Consider the following 17543-nt stretch of genomic DNA (forward strand, 5'->3'; position numbering starts at 1 on the left):
TTCTTGCTGATTTCAAGGAGGAAGAGGGAAAGAGACTAGTAGGAACATCAGCGATGGGAGAGGCATGGATGGGCGGCCTCCTGCTCCGCCCAGTGGCGCGGGCAGCCTGTGCGGGTGCCCTGACCATGGAATCCCACCCTGGCCTCCGGGTGCACAGGCCCAGGCCTCACCCCGAGCCACAGGGCTGGGCTGGGCCCGGCTTCTGCACCCCCTCACCTGGGATGGGCACTGGGCTGTTTCCAGATCTTGGGGTGCCGACCGGCCGTGGCACACTCAGCCCCAGGCTGGTACCCCATGTGCCGCAGCAGCTCAGCCCGGTTCGGTGAGCCTGAGGGGGGGGTGAAGGATGGACAAGACAGATGAGAAGGAAGCTGGGTCCGGGTGGGACGCTGTCCTCTCTGATGGAGAGGCAGCCACAGCCTGAAAGCTGAGTATTTTATGGCAGATCCCACGAGGCAAAGCAAGGGCGTGGTCAGATGTTTACAACGTTCTTTTTTTAAAAATATATTTTATTGATTTTTTTACAGCGAGGAAAGGAGAGGGATAGAGAGTTAGAAACATCGATGAGAGAGAAACATCGATCAGCTGCCTCCTGCGCACCCCCTACTGGGCATGTGCCCGAAACTAAGGTACATGTCCTTGGCGGGAATTGAACCTGGGACCGTTTTGTCCGCAGGCCGATGCTCTATCCACTGAGCCAAACCAGCCAGGGCTACAACATTCTTGTGAGTTTCCAATCTACTCAATCACATGCACCTGAACTCTATCAAGCCCACATCACTCAGGCACGTGGGGCCACAGGTTCCGACCATGGGGTCAAGCTCACAGCCACAGCCTTTGGCTGTCATTGTGCTGGGAGGGCTCCGCCCTCCACGCTGGGACTTGCACGTGGCTATGCCGTGAGAGGACTGTGCCCTCTCATCAGTCCGAGGCTTGAACCTGTCCGAACGCTGTGGCCGCTCTCCACATCTTGGCTATTGTAAATAATGCTGCTAATGAACATTGGGTGCACATCTTCCTGATGGGTGTTTAAAAAAAAAAAATTATCGATTTTTTTAGAGAGGAAGGGAGAGGGAGAGCTAGAAACATCGATCAGCCGCCTCCTGCACACCCTCCACCGGGGATGTGCCCACAACCAAGGTACATGCCCTGACTGGAATCGAACCCGGGACCCTTCAGTCCACAGGCCGACACTCTATCCACTGAGCCAGACCGGCCAGGGCCCTGATGGGTGTTTTGGGATCCTTAGGATATGTACCCGGAAGTGGAATTGCTGGGTCAGGAGGCAGTTCCATTTTTAATTTTTTTGAGGAAACTACACTTTTGTCCAGCAGTGCAGGCAGGTTTCCTTTTCTCCACACCCTCACCAGCACTTGTTGTTTGTTGAGTTGTTGATCGTAGTCAACTTTATTGTGTATGTGAAGAAAAGGTCAAAGTTCATCTTAAAAAAATGTATATCTAGCTCTTCCAAAAAAATCCTTTCTCCATTGGATTATGTTGGCCTTTGTATTAGTTTTCTATGAATGGCTGTGGTAATCCATCACTACAAGCTTGGTGGCTTAAAAATAGTAGGCGTTTGTTTTCCCACAATTCTGGAGGTCGCAGTCTGAAATCATGGTTTCTACGGGACTGCGCTGTGCTATTATGCTCTTATTTTTCTTTTCAGAAAATACGTAACAAATGTGCTTGGTTCATTTAATATGTATTAGGACAGTAGTTTGTAGCATATTGAGCGACTTGACAGTGTTTTAGTGCACATCGCTAATTCAGCCGTACGTGTTAGATGGGCAAAAACGCTATTGCAGCTGCGACAAATTGTCACAAACTTCATGGCTTAGAACAGCGGTTCTCAACCTGTGGGTCGCGACCCCTTTGGGGGTCGAAAGACCTTTTCACAGGGGTCGCCTAAGGCCATCGGAAAACACATATATAATTACATATTGTTTTTGTGATTAATCACTGTGCTTTAATTATGTTCAATTTGTAACAATGAAAATACATCCTGCATATCAGATATTTACATTACGATTCATAACAGTAGCAAAATTACAGTTATGAAGTAGCAACGAAAATAATTTTATGATTGGGGGGTCACCACAACATGAGGAGCTGTATTAAAGGGTCGCGGCATTAGGAAGGTTCAGAACCATTGGCTTACAACAACACGAATTGATTATCTTTCCGTTTGGGAGGTCAGATGTCCAGAGTGGGCCTCCTTGGCTGTAATGAAGGATTTAGCAGGATGGTGTTCCTTGTGGGGGCCTTAGGGCAGAACCCACTCCCTGACTCTTCTCACTTCTAGGAGCTCCCCACATGCCTTGCCGCAGCACCCGCTTCTATCGTCACAGCCAGGCAAGTCTCCCTCCAGCTGCCACCTCTCTGATTAGGACCCTTCAGTCTCAGCTGTTCCTCATTTAAGGATGGTCTGCGACTGCTTTGTGCTCATTCGGACAACCCATGTCAATCTCCCTATGTCAAGGTCAACCCATGTACCTCCTTAATTCTGTCTGGCATCCGAATTCCAACTTTGCCATGTGACCTGTCATATTCACAGGTTCTGTGGGTTGGGAGGTGGTTATCTTTGTGAGAATGAAATTAATCTGCCTACCGTACCCATTCATAGAGAAATTAGCTCATTCATAACAATTCAAAGGGAAGTTACTATTATTACCATCCTCTCTATAAATTGTGAAGCAGTTCAAGACGAGTCATTAAATTCTCTTACTGGAGTGACTGCACATCGTGCACAAAGGTCAGAGAACGTTCTAAACTGGAAAAAGATCACTTGATCTCTAAATTTCAGCCGGAAACTTTCGCAAGGGTGGACTGCACTACCAAGTCCAAGTGGATATTTTTCTCCTTTCTAGATTACTAAGAACATATCTTATCCGTGTTTCGTAAGTTACAATGACCCATGTGTTTTTACATATTTTACCTGTTAGAAAATTGGGGTCAATCTTAAGAATCTAATGTGAGATAATCACTTAGTACATTGCTGTGCATAATAAATGCTAAATAAACACTATTTCTGGCAGCCTGTTCGACAGGGTGGGGGTTCTCAGTGAGGGAGTGAAGGGCGGAAATGCCCTGTCCCTTGTCAGGCCGTTGGTGGAAGAAGTGGCAGCTCCAAACCCGTGCGTTCATCACAGGGAGTCAAGGCTGCAGAGAGTTCACATAAAAACTAATTTTTAAAGCAGTATTTTCTTATATCCCCAACATACAATTGAGTCAGCTCCTGCTTAACTCAGTGAATGTTTGACACCATAAGAAGAGACGGAGAGGCCCTAAATAGGCTTGGTTATCGTCCACTTTGAATGACATCTTCTGGAATATTGGAAATAAAGTATTCTATGGAGGATTGGGAAAGGTGATTTGTTCTTCCCTAGAATAATGACTATATATATAGATGTACGCTGTTCTTATAGTCTTGACATCCGTGGAAGCCACAACTCAAAATGACTCAGCAAATGCCGTGGAGACAGCAGAAGTATTTTGAAAGGTATTGCCTGAGGGGTTTCGCTCTGAGACCAATTACACACAGACAGGCTTGGTCTGTGCCTTCCCGATGTATTCTAAGAATTTATGGCAGCACAGGGGCTTGAAATATCAGAAAATTTGATAGTATGTATATTCCATTATTATAAAGCAGTACGTGTTAAATGCTTGTCTCTGCACATGCATCTTTTTGTGTGTGGATTAAGACAATTTTAATGCCATCATTATCTAGTTTCACTAAATATTGAGCATACTCCTAGAGCACTGCAGCAGTTCAGTGAAATGCATCTAAAGAATACAAACAAATTCACGTAAGACAAATTAAAAATGGAAACGTTTGAATATCAAACCTGGAATTTCTGATTTCCTTTTTTTTTAGGTTAAGTGCGTCTAAATTCATTGGTGTCAATATCAGGATTTAATTGTTCACGCAGAGATTTTACTTAGTCTGAGCCATTGTATGCTCTTCTGCTAGGTCATTCTAAAACCCTTGCACCTCTTCTATGTGATCAAAATTCCTTCTTCAGATGCCTCAGTCCAGAACAGTCGAAATAATGGACTGACTTTTCTGATAGGGGAGATGGTTGCCTGGGCAGCTTTTCTTTCTTTTTTTAATATATTTTATTGATTTTTCACAGAGAGTAAGGGAGAGGGACAGAGAGCTAGAAACATCGATGAGAGAGAAACATCTATCAGCTGCCTCCTGCACACCTCCTACTGGGGATGTGCCCGCAACCAAGGTACATGCCCTTGACCGGAATCGAACCTGGGACCCTTCAGTCCACAGGCCGATGTTCTATCCACTGAGCCAAACCGGTTAGGGCTGGGGAGCTCATTTTTTTTTTCCAATCCTCACCAGAGGATATTTTCCCATTGCTTTTCAGAGAGGGCGGAAGAGAGGGAAGGAAGGGGGAGAGAGAGAAACATCAATGCTAGAGAGACACGTGGATGTGGTTGCTTCCTGCATGTGCCCTGACCTGGGGTGGGGAGGGAACCCACAACCCAGATGCGTGCCCACGTCCTGGAATCAGACCTGGGAGCCTCAGTGCCCGGGCTGATGCTCTAACTACTGAACACACTGGCCAGGGCTAGGTAACTCATTGTTAAGTTCTGAGTAATTTCTCAGGCCTGGGGCAACATTCCATTTTATTCTCCACTTCCTCTGTTACTGCATGCCAGGGCCTCTTTTTCCCTTTCCCTTTTCCTTTCCCTTCCAACTCCACTGCCACTCAGTCTTTGAAGAGATTTCTTTCTCTTCGAAACGAGTGGTGAAGCAAGTGAGGCCGGGTTTACCTGGTATCAGGTCCCGCGACTAGTTTCCTTCACGCAGGGCTCTTACAGGTGATGAAGGCTCCAAAATCCCAGGGAAGTTCCTGTAGGCTGCAGTCTGCCCTGTCTTTGGACTTTATGCTTTTCCAAGTTCAGCTGACTTGTTTACCAAGGAAGCTTGAGGGTAGGACAGGGTCCCTTTAAAGCACTGGTTCTCAACCTTCTGGCCCTTTAAATACAGTTCCGCATGTTGTGACCCAACCAGAAAATTACTTTTGTTGAGCCAAAACCGGTTTGGCTCAGTGGATGGAGCGTCGGTCTGCGGACTGAAAGGTCCCAGGTTCGATTCTGGTCAAGGGCATGTACCTGGGTTGCGGGCACATCCCCAGTAGGAGATGTGCAGGAGGCAGCTGATCGATGTTTCTCTCATTGATGTTTCTGACTATCTCTCTCCCTCCCTCTCTGTAGGAAAATCAATAAAATATATTAAAAAAAATTACTTTTGTTGCTACTTCATCACTGTAATGTTGCTACTGCTATGAATCGTCATGTAAATATCTGATATGCAGGATGGTCTTAGGCGACCCCTGTGAAAGGGTCATTCGACCGCCAAAGGGGTCGCGACCCGCAGGTTGAGAACCGCTGCTTTAGAGGGTCTTCTCTCAGGGAGATGACCTGTGTTTGCGGCTGGACCTTTACTCCAGCGCTGCCCGCCACACTGCCTGTGAGGGGCCCGTGGGAGATACTCCTGTAATTGTATGGCACGCGTGGGGTCACAGGCCTGGGGTCTGCCAGGGGCTGGCCTGGTGCTGCCTCTTTCAGTTTCTTTCCTCTCCTGTGGTTGGGGGGCAGTCATTTAAGCAGAGAAGGCACCTCCTGGGGAAACAAATCCCCTTGGCACTTTTTAAAAACTGGGAGACAGACATTCAGACTATTCCTACAGTTCATGTTGCTCTTTACCATTCCGTCGCTATCTGCTCAGCGTCATTTTCCCTACTGAAGTACTGTTCTACTTAGTACTTTTATGCACCTAGATGATAAATGATAAGAGGGTGAGCTATAATAGCGTAATATGTTAATTAGACCGGACATCCTTCCGGACGAAGCTGGGGCTTCGAGGGAAGTCCCAGTCCTGGGTGCCAGAGGGAAGCAGGTGCTGGCAGCCGGGGGAAAGAAAGCCTACGCTAAAAAAAAGAAAAGAAAAATAAGCCTACGCTTGCTCGAATTTTGTACATCGGGCCTCTAGTCTATGTATATAAAAGGCTAATATGATAAGTGTCTGACCATTCAACTGGTAGCTATGATGCACACTGACCGTAAGGGGGCAGACCCTCAGTGCACAGGCATGGAAACATGGAACAGACTGATGAACCTCAGTAGGAAGGGGGACAGGGCAGGGTGGGAAGAGATTAACCAAAGATCTTATATGCATACTAGAGGCCTCTCGCAATCTGGGACCCCTTGGGGAGCCCTGTCCCTGCAGGCCAGGCCAAGGGACCCCACAGGTGCATGAATCTGTGCACCAGGCTGGTTTCGGCCCGATCCCTGTGACATGCCCCAAAGGGTCCCAGATGGCAAGAGGGCATAGGCCAGGCCAAAGAACCCCACCAGTGCATGAATTCGTGCACTGGGCCTCTAGTAAGATAAAAAGCCAGGTGTTGGACACACCATGTTAGTGGTGGACAAGACTTAGTGTTGGTTCTGAGTTCAGTACAAGTTTTTCCAAGTTGATCTCATTACGTTAAATCGAGATCTATCAGACTTTTTGCCCAAGGCTTAGGACAGTGAAAGCCACTTAAATTCCTAAGAATAACTACTATTAGTGGGAGTATAAATTGCCTTCCCTTTCTCCATGAGGATGGCGTGTTTTCATCCTCTAGGTCTTGTTTAACTATAAGGAAGACCTCCTGTCCTGACTCATGGGCCCTTCCCTCTGACCTGAGGGTCCTGAGGATGTCAGCTCCGTGGGAGCAGGCGGTCCAGCCGGCTCCCTGCGCCCTCGGTGCTGCCACAGAGAACACACCCAGACGTGCTGAACAAATGAAACTCATGACTCTTTTGGGCGAAGATTTATTTTTAAAGATCATATTATTTTATTTTATTATTTTTTAAAATATAAAATATTTTTATTGATTTCAGAGAGGAAGGGAGAGTGAAAGAGAGCCAGAACCACCACTGATGAGAGAGAATCAGGGATCGGCTGCCTCCTGCACTCCCCCCATTGGGGATCAAGCTGCAACCCGGGCAGGTGCCCTTGACCGGAATCGAACCCGGGACCCTTCAGTCTCAGGCTGACGCCGTATCCAGAGCCGAACCAGCCAGGGCGCGAAGACTTACTTGAAACAGAAAACTTTAAAGTACATATTCCCGCCTCCTCACCCCCCCATTTATTTTACATATAAACGGAGACATTGATTTTGAGCCGCATTAATGTTGGGGGGCATTTTATGTAAACGTTTCGTGTTCTATAGAAATTAAAACTTTAGAATTAAAAACCAACACCCACCGACACGTTAATTTCACCGCGTTCCTTCCACACGCTGAGAACTGGGGTTTCCCGCGTTCTGGCCGGAGCCCGAGTTAGGGGGAGCGGTGGGGGCCGGGGCGCCTGGCTCCCTCCGCCCTCCAGGCCCAGCGGGCTGCGGACCGGTCCCCCGGGGTCCGCGGGGCGCCGGCCCAGGTGCGCGCTCGGGGCGGGCCGAGCCGTTTGAACCGGCGAATCCGCGCTCGCCCGGCCTCCCCCGCCTCCGGGCAGGTGCCCCGGTGGGCTCGGGTCCCGGTGCCACCTCCTCCCTCCCGCCCGGCGGCCGCCCCCCGGGGGACGAGGCTCAAGTTGGGGACCCGCGCGGAACCCCAGCCGGCGCCGCGGAGGGAGGCGCCCCGGGAGGAGGGGGGAGGGAGGAGGCGCCGGGCGGAGGGCGGGCCGGCCGCTCGCACTTCCTGCGCTGGGCGCACGGCTCCCCCCGCGGCGGCACCATTTCCTGGACGGGAGGGGGGGCGGGCCGCACCACGCGCGCCACGGGGCGGGGGGGGGGGCGCGGAGAGCCCGGGCCGAGGGGCGGGCGGCTGCCGGGCGGGGGGCCGGGCCGCGGGGTTCCGGGCGCCCGGGTCCCGCGCAGGAGGCCGTCGGCGGGCGGAGCCCCCGAGGCTGAGCCGGGCCGGCGCCCGTGGCCTCGCCGCCCGCGCCCGCCCCCCCCGCGCCCCGCGGTGGTTCGGCCCGGAGGCCGCGCCTCCCCGCCCGCCTGCCCCGAGCGCGGCCGGGCGGAGCGGCGGGCAGCATGTCGGTGGCGTTCGCGGCCCCGCGGCAGCGCGGCAAGGGCGAGATCACGCCCGCCGCCATCCAGAAGGTGACCGGGCCGGGCCGGCGGAGGGCACCGCGGGGAGCGGGCGGAGGGGCCGGGTCCGCCGAGACCTCGCGTCGGGCTCCTCGGGCGCCGGAGCCCATGACCGGCCCCTCGGGGCGCGGGGAGGCGGGACCGGAGGCCGAGTTACTTCGGGTCGCCCCGCCCATCGCGCCGCGGCCGCTCCGCGCAGACCCGATGGATGCGGAGGGAGGCCGAGGGGAGGCCGCGCTGCGCGCTCTGGCGGAGTTGGGGGGCTCCCAGGAGAACTTGGGGGATCCCTGGAGAACTTGAGGGAGCTCCCTGGAGAACTTGGGGGGCTCCCTGGAGAACTTGGGGGCACTGCAGGAGAACTTGGGGGGCACTGTGGAAGAATTTGGGGAGCTCTCTGGAGAACTTGGGGGACTCCCTGGAGAAGTAGGGGGGCCCTGCAGGAGAACTTGGGGGGCACTGCAGGAGAACTTGGGGAGCTCCCTGGAGAACTTGCGGGGCTCCCAGGAGAACTTGGGGGCACTGCAGGAGAACTTGGGGGACTCCATGGAGAACTTGGGGAGTACTGCAGGAGGACTTGGGGGGCTCCCAGGAGAACTTGGGGGCTCCATGGAGAACTTTGGGGGCACTGCAGAACTTGGGGGGCTCCCAAGAGGACGTGGGGCGCTGCAGGAGGACTTGGGGGCTCCCTGGAGAACTTGGGGGGCACTGCAGAACTTGGGGCGCTGGAGGAGAACTTGGGGCGCTGCAGGAGTCTTAGTAAAGTGAGGGGGCGGTGAGGGAGAGCCTCGGGGCTTTGGGGTTACCGAGTCCCCTTCTCCATCCGGAGCCACCCCTTACGCGGCACATCCGCAGCAGCCCTGCGTGGAGCGCCCCGCCCAGGCTCTGGGCACAGGGAGCCCGGGCCCTGCCTCGCAGAGCTGGCAGCGGGGGTCCCAGTCACCCCACAGGGAGCTACGGCCCCCGGGGAGGGAACGGGGGGGGGGCTGGGGGGGGCGCTGTGAGCAGGGCGGCTGGCATCTCCTGCCACCCTGCAGGAGCCCGCAGCCTCCGTTCGCCTGGAGGGTTTGGGTGTTGTCCTGTGCACTGGGGCGGGGATGAGCAGGAAAGAAAAGTCCGCTTTTAGTACTACTTGTCTTACGGCACCATCCTATGCTAAGGAGATTTAAATAGATTTACACATTTTTTTATTGAATTTCCTGGGTGACATTGGTTAATACAGTTATACAGATTTCAGGTGTACAATTGCAGAACTCACCGTCTGACATGGACTGTGTGTTCACCACCCAAAGTCAGGGCCCCTGTGCCCCTACCACACCCCATCCCGCTCCCTCTGCTCTTGTCCGCCTGAGTTTGTCTGTATTTTTTGCTTAATCCCTTCACCTTTTTCTCCAAGTCCCAGGACCTTCCTCTCCTGCTCGCAGCTTCTGTTGACTGTCAGTTCTCTGTCGTTGGCATCGGACGGCTCCCTGGCTGTTGCTGTATCTTGTGGCTCGGGGTGGCTGTAGGCAGTGTTTTCATACAGTGAGCGGGGCTGTTTGCAGCCTGGCCCACAGCTCTGAGTACGCGCACGCGGGCACACACTCACACACACACACACACACACACACAACATGTTTGGGGGCGGGGCGAGAATTTCTATGTTTGGACTGTATCGAAGTCCTGAGTGCGCCTCTCTTTTTCCTACAGTTATTCTTACATACATCTGAAGGTATTTCTCTTGGGTGATTAATTCGGGAGATGCTGGTCCATTACTTTTCATCCTCAGCTGAGAAGGAAGAAATGGGTTCCAGATTAAGTGCCCCAGTTCTGTAGGGTGAGAGATTGATTTTAAATATGAGACAGACATTCCAACGAAGTTTGTTAGTGGAGGAATCTGCTGAGAAGATAATGTTGTGAAATTGTTCGGTTGGACTAGTGCATTGTGAGGGTATATTTTTGCCATTCAATGGTTCTATGTAAGAAATAACTGCACTTTTCAGAGAGGAATGTCAAAATATATATATATATTTTTTCCAGCAAGTGAAGATTATGGTTCACATTCAGAAAGAAAAGTCACAGTTAGTGTTAAATGGATCTCGTTTTTCATGAAAAGAGTTGCACTAACTACATTACGGCATTTTCTCCTTGGAGCTTTCGTGGACGGGTGGGGCAGGTGCCGGAGAAGCAGTTACTCCTGCCCCGGATCTTACAGATAAATCTGAGATGCTGACAGCTGCAGTGGTTTGCACAGGATAGCAGAGGACACTTGACTGGTGGGGGACACACAGTACAGTGTCCACACGGCGAAGTGCGGAATTGTGCGCTGGAATTAACTGGCCTTTTGCTGCACCACGACCCTTTCCTCAGGACCAGTTTGCTGGGATGAATTATTTAACCCTTAAAGCCAGAATTGCCTTAATTGTTATAGGATGATAGAAAGATATAAATTGGTATGCTTTTGTTTTTAAACTTTTGGGACAACTTCATTGTAAGGTAAGCTCACAAAGTCAGATACATGTTACACATACACAGAAATTGTATTGGATTCCATCTTTGGAGAATCACAAAACCATGATGTGTGAAGCTTAGAAGCTAGCAGCTCCTCAGGCCTCTTGGGCTGAGGTTTCCTGTGTTTGCTTCATTCTGGATAAGGAAACTTTTATAACTACTGAAAAGCGTTGGAATGATACAGAGCCAACGTGGACTCAGCTTGTAGTCTGAACAGGCTAAAGCTGCCATGACATTTAGCAGAGGTAGTTAAGTATTCCCTTCTCAGCTGCAGGTAATAACTCAGGGAGAATAATTGGAATAGAGTTATTAAAAATTGTTGGTGAAGCATGACATTATGCCCGAGGTATGAAATAAGGTTTAAAAGACCCGAGTGGATTTGGCTCCTGTGTAGATAGACATTTCTAGAAATCTGAAGGATTTAAAAATTTTTTTACTTGATACACGAGATGTACAATAAACGTTTTCTGATTTTATTTCAGATGTTGGATGAAAATAACCATCTCATTCAGTGTATAATGGACTATCAGAATAAAGGAAAGACCTCAGAGTGTTCACAGTAAGATGGATCTGAAATTTAAAAAATTTGTATTTTTCTGCGTTGGTTTACTTTTCTTTTTAATAACACTTTATTGAGATCTAATTCACATACCATACAATTCACCCATTTTAAAGTGTGTAATTTAAGGTTCTTAGAATATTCATAGAGTTGTACTACTATCACTTTAATCAATTTCAGAACATTTTCATTATCCCCAACAGAACCCTTCTACACTGTAGCAGTCACTCCTGTTTCCAACCCCTAATTTCTTACCCCCTGACAACCACTAACCGTTCTGTCTGTGTAGATCTGCCTGGTGTGGCCATTTCATTTAAATGGATTCATATATTGTGGGGTATTTTTGACGGACTTACTTCACTTAGCACGTTTCCCAGATTCATCCTGTAGAACCATGAATCAGCACTTCCTTTCCATTGCTGACAGTCTTCCCTTGTCAAGAGCTAGGGATGGACGTTCGGGTTGTTTTCACTTCTTGGCTACTATGAGTAATGCTACGATGAGCATCATTGCACACAGTTTGTGTGACTCTCTGTGATTTTGCCATAAGGAAAATTTGTTCTCGGGAATGGACTGGGTGCTAATTTTTCTTACGCTTCTTATCCTGCATCATAACATAAGGACTTCACATTTGTGTGTGGTCTGATTTGTGGAAAAGTTAGGCCTTCACGGACATAGGACCCTTAGTTATAGCCATATATGTGATGGAGGAAGCAGAGGTCAGGTCTAATACATAGAGAACTGGTCATTACCAGTTCTAAGAACCCAGTTGGAAGTGTTATGTCGGAAGTAAACAGTATTCCTTAGGAGAGTGCTGGAGTGGAACAAGTTGAATATGTTATCAAACGTCTAGAACAGTGATGGCGAACCTTTCGAGCTCGGCGTGTCAGCATTTTGAAAATCCCTAACTTAACTCTGGTGCCGTGTCACATAAAGAAATTTTTTGATATTTGCAACCATAGTAAAACAAAGATTTATATTTTTGATATTTATTTTATATATTTAAATGCCATTTAACAAAGAAAAATCAACCCAAAAAATGAGTTCGCGTGTCACCTCTGACACGTGTCATAGGTTCGCCATCACTGGCCTGGAGCAACACCATCCGGTAGAAATGCATTGTGAGCCACATATGCACTTTTACATCTGCTAGTAGACACATTAAACAAGAAGGAACAGGAGAAATTAACTTAAATAATGTATTTTATTTAACTCCTTATTTCAAAAATGTAACTTCAATATATAATCAATATAAAAATATTAATGAGATAATGTTTTTTCTTAAAAAAAACATATTTTTATTGATTTCAGAGAGGAAGGGAAAAGACAGAGATAGAAATATCAATGATGAGAGAGAACCAATGACCAGCTGCCTCCTACATGCCCCCTACTGGGGATCAAACCCGCAACCCAGGCACATGCCCTTGACCGGAATCGAACCCAGGCTGCAAATGCTCCATCCGCTGAGCCAAACCGGCTAGGGCTAGTTCACATTCCTTCGCTTCATATTAAGTCTTTGAAGTCCGTTGTGCATTTATTCTAAAATAGCATCATTTTGGATGGTCACGTTTCAGTGTGTGCCTGGGAACGCCTAGCCGTGGCCTGGGGAGGCGGGCAGTAGCCGCAGCGGCGAACGCCCGGTCGCTGCCGCTGCGGGGGAAGGAAGAGCGGTCCCGCCTCCTCTGCACCTGCGCAGAGCGTGGGGGCTGCCCGTGGGGTTGCGGTTCTGACAACATGGAGCTGACGGGAGGGACTAGCACACAGTTCCCGTGACCTTCATTCCGGACCTCAGAAGAGCGTGTGCGCCGAGGGAGGCAGCACGGCCTCGCTGCTTCATGCCTCCCTGCGCCCCTGTTTCCTCTGTGAAAGGCCAGAAGAACTTTTACTTGGTACAGTTGGTTTGAGGAGTAAGTGAGATAGGGAACTATATAAAATTCACTGTAACAACATAGAGCACAAGGGAACCTCTGAATTTCTCATCATCTGTAAGGGTAGTTAGCGGGATTATTTTGCAGAGGAACTAGGAAAAAATGAAATGCTATTGATGTTCAGGTAATACGTCTCTTATTAGCCTTGAGAAATGCTTTCGATGCTCTTCGTATCCAGGCAGGTAGGGAGAATTAGTGTATACTGATACTTGTCTTGTTTTAATAGGTACCAGCAGATGCTGCATACGAACTTGGTCTACCTGGCCACGATCGCAGACTCGAACCAAAACATGCAGTCTCTGCTGCCCGCGGTGAGTCCCTCCGACAGGGCACAGGCGTCCGCACAGGCCCCGTGCGGCACAGTTTGTGCAGTGACTTCTGAGGTTTGTTTAAACCCGGCCCCGCCCCCCAGAAGAGGAAGCTGTGCACCTCGGTGACCTAAGGGTTGGATGTTTGCCTTCGGGTTGGATTTAATTCACCTGGAATTGATAAGTCTGTAGTATTTGAGAGCAAACCCAGGTGTCTCATAAGTTTACCTGTAAATCCTTCAGTCTGCCTCCTTATCAGATAAGGACTATTTCCCACCAACGAAAGTAACCAACGGTTCTTAACGTCCTGTAATGCCCGCACTGTCTATGATTTTCACCAGTTATTTGAAAAATCCACTGAAGTCGTCATGATTGTTCGCCACAGAATCCAAACAAAGTTCACATGTCGCATCGATGGATGTGTCTTAAGTCTCCCTCCTTCTGTATCAGGTGTCTTTTCTGTTCTCCATTTATTTGTTGAACAAACTGGGTCATACATTGTGTAGAATTGCTCACATTCTGGACTTGGCTGATTTGACCTTCATGGTCCTAGCACATGTTCTGTCCATGGCATCTTCTTTCCTATAAACTAATAATGAGAGCTTCGTGAGAGGTAGGTTAGTTCTGTAGTTCATTGGTGGTGCTGTGGTTTGTCTGCATCAGGAGGAACGTGGTTGGCTGTTCCATTTTTGGTAACGGGAAGTCTGAACTTACAGGGTTTTGTATTTTTAATGTGTTTAAATCCATTGCAGTCATTCTCTGATCCTCAGGGTCTGGCGTCTGTGGTGGTGGGAGCCCCTTCAGTGGCTCCCGTGTCCTGCGGTGGTTGCAGTATCTTGTGGCGACTCTGCTTTGAGGATTTGAGGGAGAGATTAGATTGATTATATGTTTGTCCCAGAACTGTTCTGTCTATGCTGTTTTCCGAGTCCTTTTTAAGTGGGAATTGATATTTAGAGACCACAATTTGTATGTTTGGGACATTCATTATTACTGCGTTTTCATTGTTTCTTAGGTGTTTTCAGTGGACAGAACTAGGAAACACATTTTTTTTTTTAGAAAAAGAAATAAAATACTGGATTAGTGATATTTCCCCTTCAGAGAAGGTTTTTTACTTAGCTTTGGTATTATGTGTTAGTATCTCTTTCGTCTTACTCTAAAAATCTTGGTACCTTATGACATTATTGTAGTTATTTATTAGCTATATACTACTATCAGTAAAAAATAACTTTAATATAACACTACCAAGTTTACCACTAATAGTAAGATGCTTCTCCTTAAGATGTATCCTACTAAGGTTATATAATTAGTAAATTTTGTTTTGAATCTGAAATAATTCTTTGTGTGATGATTGACATGAATTTGACCAGCTGAGTAGAATTTGTTTTTGTTAATAACTGTGTGAGGAATAGGTGCCACTTTGTTTCCACATGGATAGTTCTCTGACCCAGCATTATCTACTGGACAAACGAAAGTATCTTTCCTTCATTTGTCATGCCATCTGTATCGTGAATAGCTGGCGTCCACATACGTCTGTCTGATCTCTCTCTCCTGTTTCATTGGTCTGTTTTTATAAATTCCACAGTCTTAGCACACTTGGCAAGTCTAGCAAGTCTTCATGTATTAGAGAAGTTCTTTACTCATTCCTTATTTTTTTCAGAATAACTTGGCTATTACTGCTTTGTGCTTCCACGCACACTTACATTTCAGCGTGTCCAACATAATCCTCAAAGTGACCCAGACATTCCCTGGCCGCTAAGTCAGGTGGGGGAGAATGGATATTTTTACAATAGCGAGTCTTTCAAATCACGATCATTGTCTATATTTTCATTTATTTAGTCCTTTGATATCCACCAATGGAGTTTTATGATTTTCCTGCAGAGGATTTGCGCATCTCTCTCAGGTACTTCATGTTTTTTTTTTTTGAGGCAATTCTATAGTCTTTGCGTTTTAAGTTTTATTTTCTCTGATTGCTGTTTACATGGAAATGCAGTTGATTTGAATTTCACAGTCTTGTTCAACCCTTATTTCTAATAATTTTTCTGTAGATACTTTCAGTTTTCTGTATTCACGACCATATTATTTATGAATAATTGGTTTTGTTTCTTTCTTCCAATCCTTACACCTTTTATTTCTCTCTCTTGCCGTGCTCCTCTGGCTAGGACCGCCACACCTTCCGAGTAGCCGAGGTGAGGGAGGACTCCTTGTCCGTGGCTGACCACAGGGGAAGCTGCCCCTGGTTGACAGGAAGTGCGATGCGAGCTGTAGTGTTCTGTAGATAATGTTTCATCAGGCTAAGGAAGTTCCCTTTTGTTTCTGTTAAGAGTTAATATCTTGAATGAATGTTAAATTATGTTTAAATACTTTCTATTGCATCTAATGAGATAATAAGTTTTTCTTTAATCTGTTAATGAGGTGAACTACATTAATTTACTTTTTAATGGCCAATCTTGATTTCTTATAATTAACATACTTTTTCTCTGGTTTTGGTCTTAAAAATTTGCAGTATTCACTTAACAGTTTGATCAAAATTTTTATGTCTTTGTTCATTAGTGCAATTGACCCTTAATTTTTTTTTCTTAAAAAGCCTTTGGTCTTTTTTGTGAGGTTATGCTAGCTTCATAAACTGAGCTGGAGAATTTTCCTAATCTGGAATAATTTGCATAATAGAGCTGCGGTTTCTTAAATGATCGTGTAATTCTTTGAGAAGCCATCTGGCTTTTCTTTGTGACAAGGCTTTTACTTAATTTCCTTCATTGTTTTAGGATAATTTATATACTTCTGTGTTTTATAAGTTGCCTATTTTTATAAATTGTGCTTTTGAACATTTTATCTAACTTTTCAACTTTGTTGGCATAAAGTTTATGAAATAATGATATTTAATGTCCTCAGCATATATAGCGATATTTTCCTTTTTTGTTTCCACAGTTCATTTGTACCTTCTCTTTTAAAATATATTTTTTATCTCTGTTGCCTGGTGTTTATCACATTTTTTTTCAAGTCTTTTTAAAGGATCTTTTTGTTTTGATATTTCTCTATTGCAGCATTTCTCAGGACTTTTTGTTTTCAGAACCCCTTCACATTTAAAAATTATTGAGGATAACAGAGCTTTACGTAGACTATATATATATTGAGATATTTGTTGAAAAAATATTCACTTAAAATGGACAATAAAAAATGAACAATAATAAACCTATTGCGTGTTAATATAAAATTCTTTAAAGGAAAAGTGAACTATATCTTGAGAACAAATTTAGTGAAATGTGAATGACATTGTTTATAGTAATCTTGCAAATTTCCTTTAAATGTTTGGCTTAATAGAAAACAGCTGTATTGTTATGTCTACTTCTGGATTTAATCTAGCTTAATATGTTTAAGTTGAAGTAGAGTAAGATCTAGTCTTACACGGATGGAGTTAGGAAAGGGAAGAATGTTTTAATAGCCTTTCAGATTGTTGTGAATAATCTGATAGTATAGCAGATCCCAACAGATGTGTTTTTTAAGGTTAATTGAAGTATGAAATCTAAAATCATATCTTACTGATACATTCAAGTTCATTGGTCTGTCTTGCATTTTGGATGGGTCTTTTACTCATGCATGATTTTGTAACATCATGCTTTGGTCATTCAGAAAATATAAGGTCACTGAGTATGCACTTCTTCTAAACATGGACATATTTCATTATATGATACCCAAAACCACATTTGGTAAATCACCATGTTACCGCCGTCTCATCAGAAAAGTCTCTAATGTTAGGGAACTTGAGCGCAAGACAGTAGCTAATAAGTTTGCCAGATTCCCGGTTCTTGCTTGAAAAGTCAGCTGGTCCTTGGCTGCAGATGCTGGGAAGGTGCTGGTCCATGAAAACGACTTGGATTGGCAGGCCACGCTCATTGCGCTCTCACCTCACTCTGATGTGCAACACATGTGGCTGTTACTTCGTCACTTGTCACACAGAATGTTTAATTGACATGGAGCACTAAATAAATGAGTAATTTTTACTGCTTCCTCAAGTACATTCTTAAGTAAAAATGACCTTTTCTTCTTTTAACTGCTGTCTGTGGCAGTCAGTAATACAGTGATTTCCAGTCACTGAGTACGTCTGGAGGGTCAGTTTTGAAACTTGACTGATGTAATGCCATTCACTGAGGTTGAGTGTATAAAC

General features: G+C 46.7%; 1 protein-coding gene across 2 annotated transcripts in view; it reads left to right on the forward strand.

Moving 5' to 3' along the window:
* Nucleotides 1-8019: 8019 nt before the first annotated feature.
* Nucleotides 8020-17543, forward strand: part of SS18 (SS18 subunit of BAF chromatin remodeling complex) — a 36697-nt gene continuing 27173 nt past the window's right edge. The window contains exons 1-3 of one of the 2 annotated variants that reach the window (XM_081096764.1): nucleotides 8020-8111; nucleotides 11069-11145; nucleotides 13300-13384. In XM_081096764.1, coding sequence (XP_080952890.1) covers nucleotides 8043-8111; nucleotides 11069-11145; nucleotides 13300-13384 — 231 coding nt within the window. In that variant the 5' untranslated portion in view covers nucleotides 8020-8042. The remainder of the gene's footprint in view (nucleotides 8112-11068; nucleotides 11146-13299; nucleotides 13385-17543) is intronic. The other variant, XM_081096763.1, reaches the window with a different exon arrangement.

The sequence above is a fragment of the Myotis nattereri genome, assembly GCF_964212035.1.
Source record: "Myotis nattereri genome assembly, chromosome: 8".
Lineage (NCBI taxonomy): Eukaryota > Metazoa > Chordata > Mammalia > Chiroptera > Vespertilionidae > Myotis > Myotis nattereri.